At 36.4% G+C, this 15,668-nt stretch overlaps 1 protein-coding gene across 6 annotated transcripts in view; it reads right to left on the bottom strand.

Moving 5' to 3' along the window:
- Nucleotides 1-14,762, bottom strand: part of LOC149260007 (BTB/POZ domain-containing protein At5g60050-like) — an 80,683-nt gene extending 65,921 nt beyond the window's left edge. Inside the window, exons 1-4 of one of the 6 annotated variants that reach the window (XM_089419576.1) lie at nt 14,544-14,762; nt 14,377-14,413; nt 13,744-13,966; nt 12,308-13,533 (exon numbers count right to left, since the gene is read on the bottom strand). In XM_089419576.1, coding sequence (XP_089275702.1) covers nt 12,308-13,447 — 1,140 coding nt within the window. In that variant the 5' untranslated portion in view covers nt 13,448-13,533; nt 13,744-13,966; nt 14,377-14,413; nt 14,544-14,762. The remainder of the gene's footprint in view (nt 1-12,307; nt 13,534-13,743; nt 13,967-14,376; nt 14,414-14,543) is intronic. The other 5 variants (XM_089419561.1, XM_089419560.1, XM_089419570.1 and 2 more) reach the window with 5 other exon arrangements.
- Nucleotides 14,763-15,668: the final 906 nt, after the last annotated feature.

The following is a 15,668-nucleotide window of genomic DNA, read 5'->3' as shown; positions in this document are numbered from 1 at the left end:
ATTTGTGCTTAAATTGCAGGTTAATTTGCAACTATCTCTTTGTTGGGCCAATTTTCATTAGCTATTCCTGAGGGACAAGTTGTTTGCAGATATTATTTACCGAAGTTGTGTTATTTACTAGGGTTTTATTTGTTTTGCCAAAGCTGATATTTATTTGTTGGGGTTGAGATTATTTGTCGGAGATCTTATTTGTTGGGGTCAAGGTTATTTGTCGGAGTTGATATTTATTTGTTGGGGGGTCAATCCATTTTGTTGGAGCTGCTATCTATTTGTTGGGGTTTTATCCATCTTTCCGGGCTTGATATTTATTTGGTGGGGTTTTATCCATTTTTCCAGGGCTGATATTCGTTTACCAAGGTTAGATCCATTTTCCAGAGTTGGTATTCATTTGTTGGTGATCGATTCATTTCGTTGAGTCATTATCTTTGGAGGCCAAGTTAGTTTAGCCATTTGTTGGAGAGGTGTCCAGGTTCATAAAGCTGATATTTGCATGTAAACTCTTTATTTCAGCTACTGAAATTATTGGTTGCCTTTGCAATATTCTTGTTGTATGTGCGACTTGTTTTGCTCGCTAAGTGTTTGTGAAAATGTTTGCTCACTAAATGTTTGACAAAATTCCTCAATGAAAATTTTGAAAATTTGTGGGTTAAAATAGCAAATTTCAGAAAAAGGGGATATTACATTGAACATGCTGAAAATCATGATAAGCAATTCCTACAAGCGCAAAGGGTAAGGAAAATTTGAATATCTTGATATTGAGGTGAAAGTGGCAATTGTCATGATTCGATCTTGATTCTTGGGTCTTGCCCAAGATAGTCCTCCGAAGTTACTGATTCACCAATTACCGTTTAAAAAAAAATATTTTTCTTAAGTAGTCAGATATTTTGGCCTCTTTTGTAGAATCTATACCACTAGGATATACTAGAAGGTGTTATTATTGGCTTTGCATGGCTATAGTTATAGGCTAGTAGAAAGCACTCAATGAAGCAGCCAAAAGACATGTCTTTTGATAAAAATATATGTTTTCTAAAGCAGTTAGATATCTTGGCCTTGGCCTCTTTTGTAGAAACTATACCACTAGGATATACTGGAAGGTGTTATTATTGGCTTGCATAGCTGTAGTTATAGGCTAGTAGAAAGTTCCTTCTTATAGTTTTGTTTAGAGACTGTTACAGCAGACTGTTGATGTAATCCTTCTACGAGGTTTACTTACAGCTTGTGCTTAGTAAAAATATTCACCAATTATGATTAAAAATAAAAATAACGAAACCCAAATAATGATCATTACTAACATATTTTGCTCATTAGACAACATCAAGTGCTAAGTACTTATACACATTAACATGCTTTTTGGTTGCTTGCCAAAAAGTACAATAGAGTTGAGTGAAGGTGAGTTTTGATAATAATAAAAAAATCTATACATGGTAAACAGACATGCAAACTAAAAAGTGTAGAAAGCTAGAAATTTAGTAGACTCTCAACATTGTTGTTTGTAAGCTAGATCTATAAACACATGGCTAACTGAAAAGTATGATTACCAGACAATTGAAATTCGCAACACTCAAAATCACATATGTTTATTGACTCAAAACAAGAATTCACATAGTTTTCTCACATTTTTGTTGTTGTTATTGTTATGTCTCATATTGGTCCTCTATATTCTTTAAGGCATATATGGAGAGATAACAAGTAAGCTTTTAGAACAGAGAAGCTTTTAGAATAAGGAAGCTTCTAGAGTACAAGTTTAGAGTAACTATAACAATGTAACAAGTCTATAGTTACCATCTTTTTGAAGGTTGTACGTGTTGAGTTACCCATGAATGGCTTGTCAATCATACTAGTAAAGAGTGAAAATGCACAAGGATTATATCATAGTGAATTATATCCATAAAGAGTCCAATAGCAAAACTGAACACATATTACCTCGTTATCAATGTTTTATTCTCAGCATCTTTAAACAAAACCAAGTGATAAGGAACAAGATAAGCTATATGAAGAAGTTGTAATTCCAAAACTAAGGTACTAGGCATTTTTGGCTAACATTATCTATGATAAAAGAAACCAAGTGATCATTTACCTTGCAATTTTGTGTGAAGGAGGCTTCCTTCAAACTTGTTGCATGATCTTTGGTCATCAAGATAACCCATGGATTTAGAGCAATTAGATTGTCAACCATAATCTGATCTGCTTCTTCACTTAATTGCACTATTTTTACAATAGTGTCTTAAAATGGTCATTCTGTGAAACGAACCTTACATTCTTTATTAGATTGAACAGTTCTACATTCGCCAATGGAATAACCACAATTCTTATGATAATTACAATAGTTTCCTTTCTCATCAAATGAATAATGTTGGCTTGAACCCTTTAACTATCCCCTAGGGTTGTACAAAGTCTCGAGAGTGGAAGGTTCAAGGAAAAAGTACTCGAGTGGAATCTACACAACATGCATAGTTATTTTTGTCCTAAAACTCCCACCTTGAATTGAAACCTGTTGAATAGTTCAATGTATTATTGGACAAACTAGATTGGATGTTTCCTAACCTAAAGCCATTGTGCCAATTAATTTTCCCAACACGGGAAGCTTAAAACCTCACCTTCACAATAGAAGTGAAATCAACCCATTGAGTGATCAACCTTCCTTCAACAACTAACAAACTTTAATGATTATGCCATCAATCTAAGGCAATTCATTCCATATGGAACTCAACAATGAGGAACTTGTCTACGTCAATAATCTCAAGTCAAGTCTTAAACTATCCCTCCACACCTCATAACCAAGAATCAAGCTTCTCACCATTAAAGTTGCCATCAATTTTACGGATCTAGACCTTGGCTTCCAGGTGAAAAGTAATATGCGAACTAGGTTTGTAATTTGGGTTTCCATGAGCTTGTTTTTGTAGGAGAATCTCTTGGAAGGTCCACAACATCTCCCGTATCATCTGAGTCTAGTTCTCGCCCTTACCAAGAAGGATTTGTTCCAACACATTGGTAATGGTTAAGTCATGCATCAATTCAACATCTATTTGGCCTCTTCGACATCTATTTGGCCTCTTAGTGCTATTCAAGATCACATCTAAAGATAAACCAATGATCTAATGCTAGAAATATACTTTTGAAGCTAAAGGTGATAGGACATAGACAGTATGCATCAAATCAAAGATTTTGGTAGTTTCATGTCATAAACTGAAATGTGATTTTTGGAATTTATGAGGAGTTTTGGGGCCTCCAAAGTTGTTGAACTATGTTCCACACCCCGTCACATTGTAGATATTCTTAATTTGGCAACTCAATGACAAATTCAAAACATGGGACGAGATTCCTCTTTTCGAGAGGACCAATTTTGACTATTAAGGCGCTCAATTTAGTCAAGGGAAAGTGTAATTTTGAATTAAAGCCCACATGTGAATATTTGATCAAGTCGGCCCAAAAGATAAATTAGACACCCATGGATGGCTATAAATACAAGTCAAGTGACCCTCATTTGGACGTCATGAAACATTCTTCTATTCTTCGTTGGCTCGCACGAGTTTGAGATGGTTAGTGGAAGTTCGCTCGCACAGGTCCGAGATTGTAGGGTCTAATGCTCGCATGTGTCTAAGGTTTTGGGTCACAACAGCAACCTTGTAACAGGTAATTTTTGGTTGCAACCGCACGCAGTGCGACTCATATGTGCAGTTGAAGCCTTTCAATCGCAGCACATAACGTCATCCGTGCGGTTGGGACCTAGGGTTTGGTTTTATCAATTGACTGTAGATTTCGCTCGTTGATCGCAGGGTTCGGCAATTGACCGCAGACAGTGACAATTGATTACAGGCTTCTGAAGCAAGGTTTTGAGTATTAACATTGTCGGGTTCATCTCATGGATATATTTAGTTGATTTTGCTGGATAGGTTTATGGTTGATGATATGGATCATTGTACCCTCTCTTGTTGAATCATTCAATGACAATCTAATAAGAAGAAGAATTTGAAAGGGTTTTCCCCATAGTGGGTTTTGCCCTAGTCTCCACCAATCTTGGTGTCTCTATGTGTGAACGCTTTTCTTCTATTGTTCCTTTATGTTTGGCTACATCGCAGATGATGTTGTTTTTTCTATATCATTGCATATGTTGTTGAATAATGTTGTAAATCTGAATAATGTTAAGTTGTCATGGGGTCAATTTAATATGCAAATGTTGAAATGCAATTATCAAAGCAAAGAACAATCTAGCCCTAAGAAAAAATTAACATGGTATCAGAGCTACGCTGAAGAAAGTCATTGAAGATCACCCCTATGAAGACACCATTGATGGAAGCAAGAGAAGATGGTGGAGCCCTAAAAGAATACTAGGGTTTGTAGTAAACCCTATGCAATTTGTTTATTAGGGTTTGATGGATATCATGAGGTTAGGGTTTGGAAGAAACCCTGGATTATGACAAAGATTGGAGATATGCACTTTAGAAACCCTAGCATGATTAGTGTGAAGATGTTCTAGCACTTATGAAAATTTTGATGTAGCCCCTAGATGGGATGGTCTCAATTTTGCCTTAGTTATTGATGAAGATGATGAATTTAATGAAGGCAAAAATGTTATATGGACAATGGATAGTCACGACTCTTGAAGGCTAGTTCAAGAGGGAGAGGATCACCTCTCATTGAAGATAAGTACTTTTAGATTTATGTTACCTCTTTGTGATTCTATTCTTGTTTAAGTTTATTGCTTTGATTATTACTTATACTTCCTGCATGTATATTTGAGTATTTGGATACTTCTAACCTCCTAATGAGTTGTGATAAGTGGATCCTTCTTGAGGATCATGACTAGTGCAAGAAAAGAAGAACTAGCACTAGAAAAGGAAAAGAGGCACTTGATGAAAAGTTGACAAAGTGCTATAGCTACCTATGTCAAATAAGAAGGCGCACAGGTATTTGAATACAAGGTAAGGTATGATGGGGATTTCACTTTCATGAATGACTCATAATGCATATGAAAGTAAGTTTAATTCATGGCACTTATGGTGCATTTGGTATTGAGTCATGGTGAAACTACTGAGAAACATTGATTTTTTATATATTGACATACTTGATATTTGGCAAGCATCTTTTATTTTAGACATAATGGATTTCTTGATCCTATAAAGAAGGCTAGCACATTGATTCTTATATATGATAGCTTGATACTATTAATAGTGTTTGTGATAAGCATGATAACCATGATGATAGAAGTGTAACAATATGATTATTGCTCAAGATCTCCTTGTTGACCTTGGCTTAGTAATTTTTACAATATGGCAAAATTGGATGCCCTATCTTGATGATTGGATAATATAATAAAGGAGTCATGAAGTGATTATGATCCTTGAAGTATGATGATACACTTATCAGCTGCCCTAATCATATGACTCTAACCCTTGATGAAAATTTGATGTCATGTTCATATGTGATGATGAAGTAGTTGATGTTGACATGTTATGTCCATGATGAATATATGTATTAGAACTTGATATAGTTTGATTTCATGATCTAACAATTCTGTTGATGCATGACAGTATTATGATAGACAAGTTGATGTTTTGAATGATGATGACTGAAGTAGCTTCCCATTGAAAGGGAGAAACTCTCCATAAAATCCCTACACCTATTATCATGTGCATTAAATGTATAGAAGATTCCTTATTGTTGAAGTTTTCTAACATAAATAGACAAATTTCTGATGTTGTTGGTCTGCAGCAAGTTCTAGTCTGAGAAGAGAGGGTTTCTCTTAGTCTAAGCCCCAACTGCACGGAAGAAGGCTTAAGAGTGTGGTTATAGCTTCCCAACCGCACGGAAGAAAGCCTATGGGTGCGGTTATGCCTGTAGGTCACAAAATCTGAAGCCTCGTGCACAAAATCAAAAGTGCACTTGGAGTATGATAGTCCTACATACATCGAGCAGACAATAGAATGACCTATGAGCAAGGAAGTTTGAATATTTGACTTACTATAGAGAATATAAATGTGTTAACTAAACTTGTGTTTGCAAGGGACCAAAATATGCAAATTAGTTTGTTATTTTGATTTGATCATTGAAGATAGTATATGACAATATTTGATAACAATTGCAAGGATTCGACAAGATTTGGCTTATTGAATTAACTTAGTTGGCTTGGATGATTGATGATGATTTAGAACTTTAACATGATGGTTCATAGATATGTTTTGGCTTATGGATTGTTTGAATTCATAGTGATAGCAAGTTAGAGTTTTGATCTAATTTGGTACTTGATGACAAATGATTTGCCTTGGTGATAGTATTATGTGGGCATAGTGACTTTCAGTAATTGATGTTGGGCATTGATTTTGTATTGGCTTTATTGGCTTTGGCACATTGGTTGAAGGATAAATAGTTGTGACTTATCCTTGGTATATGCATTTGCATCTAGTGACAATTCATGTTATGATGGCATGATGGAATTTGATATCGCTTAATAACAATTTGTTGACATGACAATAGATGAAGTCATGACTTGGTATTTGGATGAGAGCTCCACCTGGTCCAAAGAGTTTGTTACAGTGTTATTGGCAGAAACTTTTATGACTTTGATATTAACTTTGATTTGGCATATAAGGCTTGATAAGCTGACTTAGTTGATTTGATTGCACAATATTGATTTGTGTAACGTTGATCGTATTGGTTTGGCCAATTGTTATGTTTGCAAAAAACATTGTATGAAGCAAGCTCCCCGAGCCTGGTATGTCCACATTGACAGTTACCTCGTGAGGACAGGAAAATGTGCAAATCCAAACCTCTACTTCGAAAGAAGTCCAAGGTATGACTTTGATTTTGGTTTTATATGTTGATGGTCTATTCTTGACAGGTAATGAGCCTCTGATGATCAAAGTAAGAGGGAGATGGCCTCTGAAGTTTGAAATGAAGAATCATGGCATGATGAATTACATTCTGAAGTTGGGAAAAGAAAATCTATATTGTGAAGCTATTAAAGAAAGCGGAAATGTGAATCCTTGGACACTCCGATTGAATTTCAAGAAGTTATGAAGAGATATTGTTGAACCTGACTTGGCAACCGATAGTTGATTGAAGTATTGATGTTCCATGTGAACACCCATCCATGTGTGTGTGTATATATATATATATATCATAGTTACATGGGTACTGCTCCCAGGCACTGGAGAGCACGTACCCCACACTTCCCCCGATCCTGGGAGCTTGGGAGCTGGTAGGAAACGCTCCAAAATCGTCGAGAGATTCAATGGGTACTTTGGATCTTTTCGAAAGCTTCACTTCAATAGATTTTGATATTTCGGGTACCTATTTTGAGAAGGGAAGGTACCATTTATTTATTTTCTAAGTGATACATGTCTGGTCAGGGGGCATGCATGAACTCTGTAAAGCAGCAGAGACGTGGAGATGTAGCGAAGGTTTCAACAAAATATAGACAATTGCCAGACATTCATTGGCAACTTCTGTTGCAAATATTGAACTTCAACAATTGCAAATAAGTCTACTCTCTTGAAGCCTATCTTGAAGCTTTAATGATAAGATTCAACGAATTACAGTGATGGTCAGAAAGAGAAAGAGTAGTGTGTGTTAATTTCATTTTATAAATTTCCAAACTTGAATTTCGAAGTTGAATATAATATAGCATTGCATGAAATCACATAATAATCAAGTAATAACAGCGTTTTTTCCAGTTTGGGAGTTCCACATGTTTCTTTGCTGGGAAGGAATTTGATTGGAAAATCGTTGATGGATTAATATTTTGATTTTTTTGGCAGTGTTTCAAAGTTCAATCTTTTACATATTTCTTTGCAAGATGGAATTTGATTGGCAGTTTTGGATGGAAATAAATAAATTATTTTATTTTTATTTTTAATATATATTAAATTTTAATATATTATATTATTGTCCTCCCAACTTGACATTTCCTGTAAATTTGGGCAAAGCTTCTAGCCGTACCAGATACTTGTTCCCCCGTACCCGAAGTACTAGCATACCAAAAACTCGTGCAACATATATATATATATATAGATATATAGTGTCTGTGTGTGGTCAGTGAAATCCTAAGCTGGACCTGGTGTAGTCAAAGAGTCCTAGGTGGACCTAGTATGGTCTCTGCCAAAAAACTGTTTGACCGAGAAAATGGCTCAATCTAGTTGTGGAAACCAGTTCCCATTGATTGGGGGGAGCATTCTTTTGTCACTATGGTTCTCATAGATGAACAAGTTAACTAATCAGATAAGTGACGTGTTAAAAATAGATTTTCTATATGATTTTGTAAGAATTTTATGTACATCTTGACAAGAAAGGAGCCTAGTGCTTGGAAAGGAATTGCTAGAAGTGTAAGTTCCTTCATTGTATTAGCAATCTTGTGAATGTCTTAGCAGGGGCTAAGACAATATGCACTTGGTGCAATTATTGGTCATTTCGATAATTAGAAAGCTAGGTGATCATGTATATATGTTTTGCATAAAACCTAATTAAGTCGCTTCATACACATTGAGTTGCCGCCAAGCACCCTTTGAGATATTTGCATGGGACAATCAATTTTTGGTCTAAGATATTCTTCCTATGATATGTGACTGCATGGATGTACTAATGTTGTTTGGGATTGTTATTAATAAGATGAGCACATTTGGGTGTTGCCTTAGTATGAGATCTGCCATGATATTTTTGGATGAGAAGTTTGTAGCTTTAAGCACAGTCGAGGTTGAGTACGATGTTGTTAGCATGACTAGTTGTGAGGCAGGTTGAAGAAGCTCTTTGGAGAGTTGTTTGAGCAGGTTCTGGATATGACAAGGATACATTGTGATAATAATGAGTAGGATCCGATTGGCAAAGAATCTTGTATATAGCAGGGACCAAGAAACCTTCAGTCGGTGTTGTTGTACAAGACAAGCTTAGGCTTGTGGTTGTTGCCTCCGTGAGAGGGAGGATGAATAAGGTATCCTTTTTGTGATATGTATTTGTTCTAATATAATATTTGATTTGATGCCCTGTATGAACAAGACACTGCTACTATTGAGACATGATGATTGAACTCTTTAGTGAGTTGTTCAAGCCAATACCAAATATGAGCATGATGATATGTTTCTGATCTACAGAGCATAGGACTGATTAAGAACACTAAGTCTGCTCTTCCCCCTGTCTGAGCTCCCAGGGTGAGGAATTGAAATGGAAGACTTCTAGGGTTGAGGGACCTCTGGACAATAGGATCGTAGATGTTGCTCCCCTATCTGTCACCCATAGGGTGTGTGTGATCCTTGTATGTTTTTACAAGTCGGGTATCTCCCCCTATCTTGGTCTGTGTAGCGTATACCCCAATTGGCATCATACCCACAAGTTAGGCTTGTTCGGATTACCGCTCCCCGTCTGGCCAATGGGTTGAGAGAGTGCTTGGGGGTGTGCGATCCTTACCTTTGGTAAGTTGGGTATCTCACCCAAGCGGATTATGATGTTGGCATTCTACCACATGACTCTTGAGGATCATTGTTGGGAAGATCAGTGGGCAATAGGATAGGTTGAGATGTGCTCCCCTATATCACCAATTGCTCGACATGGGGTTGAAGATGCTTTGCTCCCCATGAGATTCCGAGTTGAGATGTGCTCCCCAATGTGATTTTTGGGTTGAGATATGCACCCCTATGCAGTTTCGAGTTGAGACTAAGCTCCCCGATGTGGTTTCAGGTTGATATGTGCTCCCAAATATTGTTTCGGATTGAGATGTGCTCTCCAACGTGATAGAGGGTGGTAGCTTAGGCTCCCCTCCGATGTCAATTTTTTCTTCTTTTAGATTCGAGAATGTTCAACATATGAGCAAGAACAATCAAGAGATGAGCATGAATAAGCAAAGATGAACCGAGATTAGCAGTGATAACATTTGATGATAAGATACTTTGTATAGGATATGATTTGATGGTAGGATACTTGCTATGATTGCATGATGCGATTGGAATTTCTCCCTAGATGAGGGGGCGTTAATTTGGTAGTTCAATGACAAATTCCAACCATAAGACGAGATTCCTCTTTTCGAGAGGACCAATTTTTACTATTAAAGCGCTCAATTTGGTCAAGAGAAAGTGTATTTTTGAATTAAAGCCCACATGTGCATATTTGATCAAGTCAACCCAAAAGATAAATTGGACACCCATGGATGGATATAAATACAAATCAAGTGACCCTCATTGGTTTATTCTTCTTTCTTTGGTTTTGGCTCACTCAGGTCTGAGATGGTTCATGGAAGTTCGCTCGCACAAGTTCGAGATTGCAAGGTCCGATGCTTGCACGTGCCTAAGGTTTTGAGTCACAACTGCGGGCTTGTAACAAGCAAGTTTCGGCTACAACTGCACGCAGGCCGACTCATATGTGCAACTAAAGCCTTTCAGTCGCATGCACATCACGTGATCCGTGCAATTGGGACCTCGGGTTTGGTTTTATCAGTTGACCGCAGATTTCACTCGTTGACCACAGGGTTCGGCAGTTGACTGCAAACAGTGACAATTGATTACAGGCCTTTGAAGGAGGGTTTTGAGTATTAGCATTGTTGGGTTCAACTCATGGATATTGTTTAGTTGATTTTGCTGGAAAGGGTTATGGTTGTTGATATGGATCACTGTACTCTCTCTTGTTGAATCACCAATGACAATCTAATAAGAAGAAGAATTTGAAAGGGTTTTCCCCATAGTGGGTTTTGCGTGTGAATGATTTTCTTCTATTGTTACTTTATGTTCTGCTGCATTGATGATGATATTGTTCTTTCTATATAATTGCATATGTTGTTAGATAATGTTGTAAATCTAAATAATGTTAAGTTGCTATGGGGAGAATTTAATATGCAAATGTTGAAATGCAGTTATCAAAGCAAAAAACAACATAGCCCTAAGAAAAAATTAACAGATATCACCTCAAGCTTTCTAATGCACTTTACAATTTGTGATTCCAAGCTACAATTAAGAAGATATGGCCTCATCAAGTTAGTGTTTCCTTGAACTCCTATTCCAATTAAGAGAGAGTGTCAATTATTCCAAATGCATAGCAGCAAAGAGATGAATCTTGTTAAAGAGAGTAGATCTAGTAGAGGGTAGGAGGTGGAAACCCTCAAGGAAACTATATCTAGGGCCTTGATCGTACAAAGCCAAATGGTGAGAGATCTAATCAGGGTAAAAAATGGAAGCCATTGAGGTGACTAAAGCTAAAGACCATAACCTTTAGGCTCGAATACCAATTGATATGAACACAAAAACAAGAATGTGAATACACACATACAAGATAACACAATAGAAGCATGTAAGTATGAGAAGCGAGAAGATTGACATAATCTACACATGTTGTTCACTCACTTGCATTACTATATATAGAGTACAAATTGTAGGAGAGGATGAAGTTGAACATGTCTCCAATAGTAAAAAGGAAGCTTCTAGAGGAAGGGAAAGCTTAAAAGAAGAAATATGTACAAGCAAGCTTCTAGAAGAAAGAAACTTTTAGGAAAGTACATAGAGATGTATGCAATACATGCAAATATACAATAAAATGCAACAGCCCATTCGACTATGTGTCATCCTACTGTCTTCACATGTGCGCATTCAAACACATACATGTATGATTATACATGGTTACAGCACCAAAAGAGTAGAGTAGAGGAGAAAATTAAAGGAACCTTTCAAGAATCCATTTCTGCCATACCCTCTGTTTTCCAGGGTTATCACTATTCACTTTGATATGAATCAAAATAGGGAGGCACCTTTAAGATACATTGAAAGTATACAGGGAGACAAGAAAAAAATACATCAAGACCTCAGGACATTGTCAAGAATGAAGCAATCAATATAGAAAAACTTAAGAACTAAACAAATTGCACACCAGACAAAAAATTGAACAGAACAAAGTCTTTGCTGGCTTGTGTTCTTTTTCATATCCAAGACTAGATTTACAGAAAATAAGTCTTGTTTTGCAATTTGTGGAGTCTCTTTCAGACCTGATGCTTTCGCAAAAACATCACTTGTACCTGACGCATAAAATCCACAAAACCTAAATTCTAATATTTGAAACAAACGATTTTAGTAATGAAAAGATGGATGCTCACAGTGAGAATTTGGTTATTAACATTTCGGTTTGTTCCTTTGTAATTCAAGTAACATATGAAAGGAAGATAGGAACACAAAGTACAATGACATACGAGTGAAATATTTTGAAGTCATCCCCTAGGTCTCTTTCCATTATTTTTTTGGTAGATAAAGCAGTAGCTTACAAACTGGAGAAAGTATTTTTAACACAAAAGCTAGAAATTTTTAAAATAACTTATGCTAATGGAAGAAGAATTATTATGTACCTGTCGTGCAGCAAGGATATTCCCAGTAACAACTGAATTTGCAAGGCGATAAGTGCAACGAAGGACAAGTCCAGGAAGACCTGGGACTATGTTACGCCATGCATCATCTCTAAAGGTTCTGTGTAGATTTGCAGTAAATGCAGCTTGATCACTCCATTCTTTCACTGCACTGTCTGCAACTCTCAGTTCAATCATTCTTTCTATGAGCCATAGCAAATGCCTTGCATTCACACATGCTGTATGCAGGTTCATCCGCTGCATAGCTTCAATTTCATCATGGTCACCTCTCAGATTGGGACTGGAGAACTCCTCCAATGAATCTTTCACTGTTCTCAAACTTGTAGTAAAAGCATTGTCCAAAACTAGGCGAACAGCATCTCGAGATGAATAATCCCGCAACAGCTTAGCCACAAATGCCTTAACAGTTGCACCATTTGAATGACAGTGAGTTGCAGTAAATATCAAACCATGTAGCATATCCTCCAATACATTGCCCTTTACAGGAGAGATTCTTGCAAGGAGTTCTGCAGCCTCTTCATGCTTAAGATATGGGACCAATTTGATAACTTCTCTCTCTTCCTCTTCCGTCCATGGCACAGCCTCTAAGAACCGAACACAATAACTGATACATTCATCATACAAGAGTTCTGAAGCAATAGGGAGAAGAGATAATGCATCGGAAACATTGCTGATAATTCCAGCAAAATCCTTGGAATAGAACAGCTGAAAAATCGCAAAATATGATTCCGTCGCTCTCGAGATAGGCATATTCAAACTTATAGGCAATGGCTTTTCCGATTTCTTATCCACGGATGCCTGCCATCTATCAGATAGAAGAGCAGCAAAATACCTAGATTCTTTAAGAACATTGGAATGCAAGTGAACTGCAAAAGGCCGATCGATCTCCACACTTTCCTCCGTATCCTTGTCAAAGGACGTAGAAACTCGGTGCAGAAACAGAACAACATCGGCAGTAGCCACATCATTGAATCCTCCAGACTTATTAGCTTTACAATACTTTGCTTGCTGAAAATCGAAATCACTCTCATCATTTATCATTGAGTCAAGCTTTTGGTCACAAAATGTTGATAGTCGACTGCTGCTGCCAACACGCTGCCTCTTTTTAGAGTTCAACGTCATTCTTTAATCTATACACAGAACCCTACAATCCAATTTCCCCCAAGGATTTGCACTTGAACAATACAATACAAGCACGACCTGGCCTGCTGCGGAAAATATAAATATTCAACATATAAGTAATTATCTAGACATAATATACCTTATAATTTTATAAATCTAAACACTTAAATGTTTAGAATAAGTTAAACAAACTTTCATGGAGAAAAAAAATGAGTGGCATGACACAGAGGCTAAATTGATAACAGAAAACATAATAAAACTAAATAAAAAATAAAACCTATAATTATTAAACATACAAGTAATATCCTATAAAATTGTCACTGCCTAAGGATGGCACGCACAAATCGAGAAATGGTCCAAATATTTTGTGGTTGATCCTCGCTAGCCTGATGGTTCTAAATATGGCCATGTAAAAGGAGGCAGCGAGTTCGAGTCACCGCATAATCGCTCGCTGAGAAGAGAGGAAGAAAAGCGGTACTTCGCAGTACCCATGTTCTTTTATCTCTGCTCCTCTCATATCTGTTATGCACATATTGTAAAATTTGCTTACAAAATATATATATATATGAAAAATACGTTTTTAAAGTTTTTAAATGTATGCACATAAATGTTTGGAATAAGAGCCGTAAATCTGAAAGTTACAGGGGTTTTTTTCTGCGAAATTCAGATGACAAAATTTGAAGCATGAAAACTTTGAATTTTTAACTAAAATGACTCAAATCTAAACGATGTTAAATCTACACAGGCCCACGACGGCTTGCAAAATTTTGGCAAAAATATGCATTTAAAAGCATATGGTTGTGCAGAATTCGGTGCAAATTCACAAAATCACAATCACTGGAAATAGCGATTAATCTAGTGCTTAAAAACAATTTATTCCAATGCCAGCGTTCAAGCAGATCCACATTTTGGTTTACAATGTTACTAACCTCAGCCATATCCATCGTCAAATTTATATAAATTACCCTGGGAACCCAACCCAACAAAAAAATTCTTCGATCACCCATTAAGTTCGGCAGAAAATGATTCAAATAAAAGAACTAACACTTTAGAGGGACAAATTTCAACAGAGAGGGCGAAATTGCGAGCTTAGTACCTGACAAATTCCGTTAGAAACATTCGACAATGGCCGTCAATTGATACAGGGTTCAAATACTGTCCAGCCTCGGTTGCGTTAACAAACAGATGCAAAGACACTGAAGTGATTTGTTCCGTTTCGCTTCCTTCTTGAACATTCCTGTAATAAAAACCCTTTCCCTCGGAATAGTTCTCGTCACTTCAAAAATAGGAGGAAATTATTGGGCCATTACGCGGAGGACTTATCCATAAATCTACTTTTTGGTTTTTTATATGTTTTGATTATCAATTAAAAAAAAAAATGTTTTGTTTGATCTGTATTTTCCGAATATCAAAAGGTCCGGGCTGTGGTTCATTTTCCGAATTAATAAAAAAAATTGGGGAACTTAATTTTTGCCACGCGTTCACTCCATGAGGTGTGAATTGAAGTAACATTACATGTAACTCGGAAAATGGAGGATAAGGATATGACCTCATGACAGTGGTTTCGGATTAATATGAAGTGACATTTAATTTGAAGTTGAACCTGGAAGATAATGTATGTTTTTATGTTTTTTCGGTAGAAATTATATAGTATAATATTTTGGTTGACGTGTTTTAAATTAATTAGTGGTTTATCATTAGAGTAGATGAAGAGGGAGACCATGGTGACGGTATGTAATTTTTACGAAAGATTTTTGGTAATTCATTATGGATCACAGAAGCTTCGAAAATGCATGTCTTGTCAACAATAAAGGTTAAAGTGTTATTATATGTTAAGTGATATAAAAAAACGTGGTTGTTTATAAAAGGTTTTGGAAGGTTTTTCTTGGTGTAATTGTTGTTTTATGTTTTAGTTGGTTTTTTGGTATATTTTCCAATTTAATTGGTGTAAAATTCCATAGGGATTTCTTGAATTGAAAGTTTGAGTTGTAAACTCTCTACAATCCAAGTGTTGTTTTATGTTTTAGTTGGTTTTTTGGTATATTTTCCAATTTAATTGGTGTAAAATTCCATAGGGATTTCTTGAATTGAAAGTTTGAGTTGTAAACTCTCCACAATCCAAGTGTCTTATATGGTTGAATCTATATATGCGCTCAATCTCATTTTAAACAACAAAAATTAAAAGTTGGCCCAAAAAAATTTGTCAACCAAAAACTCCAAA

The sequence above is a fragment of the Pinus tabuliformis genome, chromosome 6 (genome assembly GCF_031772625.1).
Source record: "Pinus tabuliformis cultivar Carrire ecotype Pingquan chromosome 6, CPIR1, whole genome shotgun sequence".
NCBI classification, from domain to species: Eukaryota; Viridiplantae; Streptophyta; class Pinopsida; order Pinales; family Pinaceae; genus Pinus; species Pinus tabuliformis.
The sequence above is the reverse complement of the archived record's forward strand: the minus strand, read 5'-3'. Positions and strand labels throughout refer to the sequence as shown.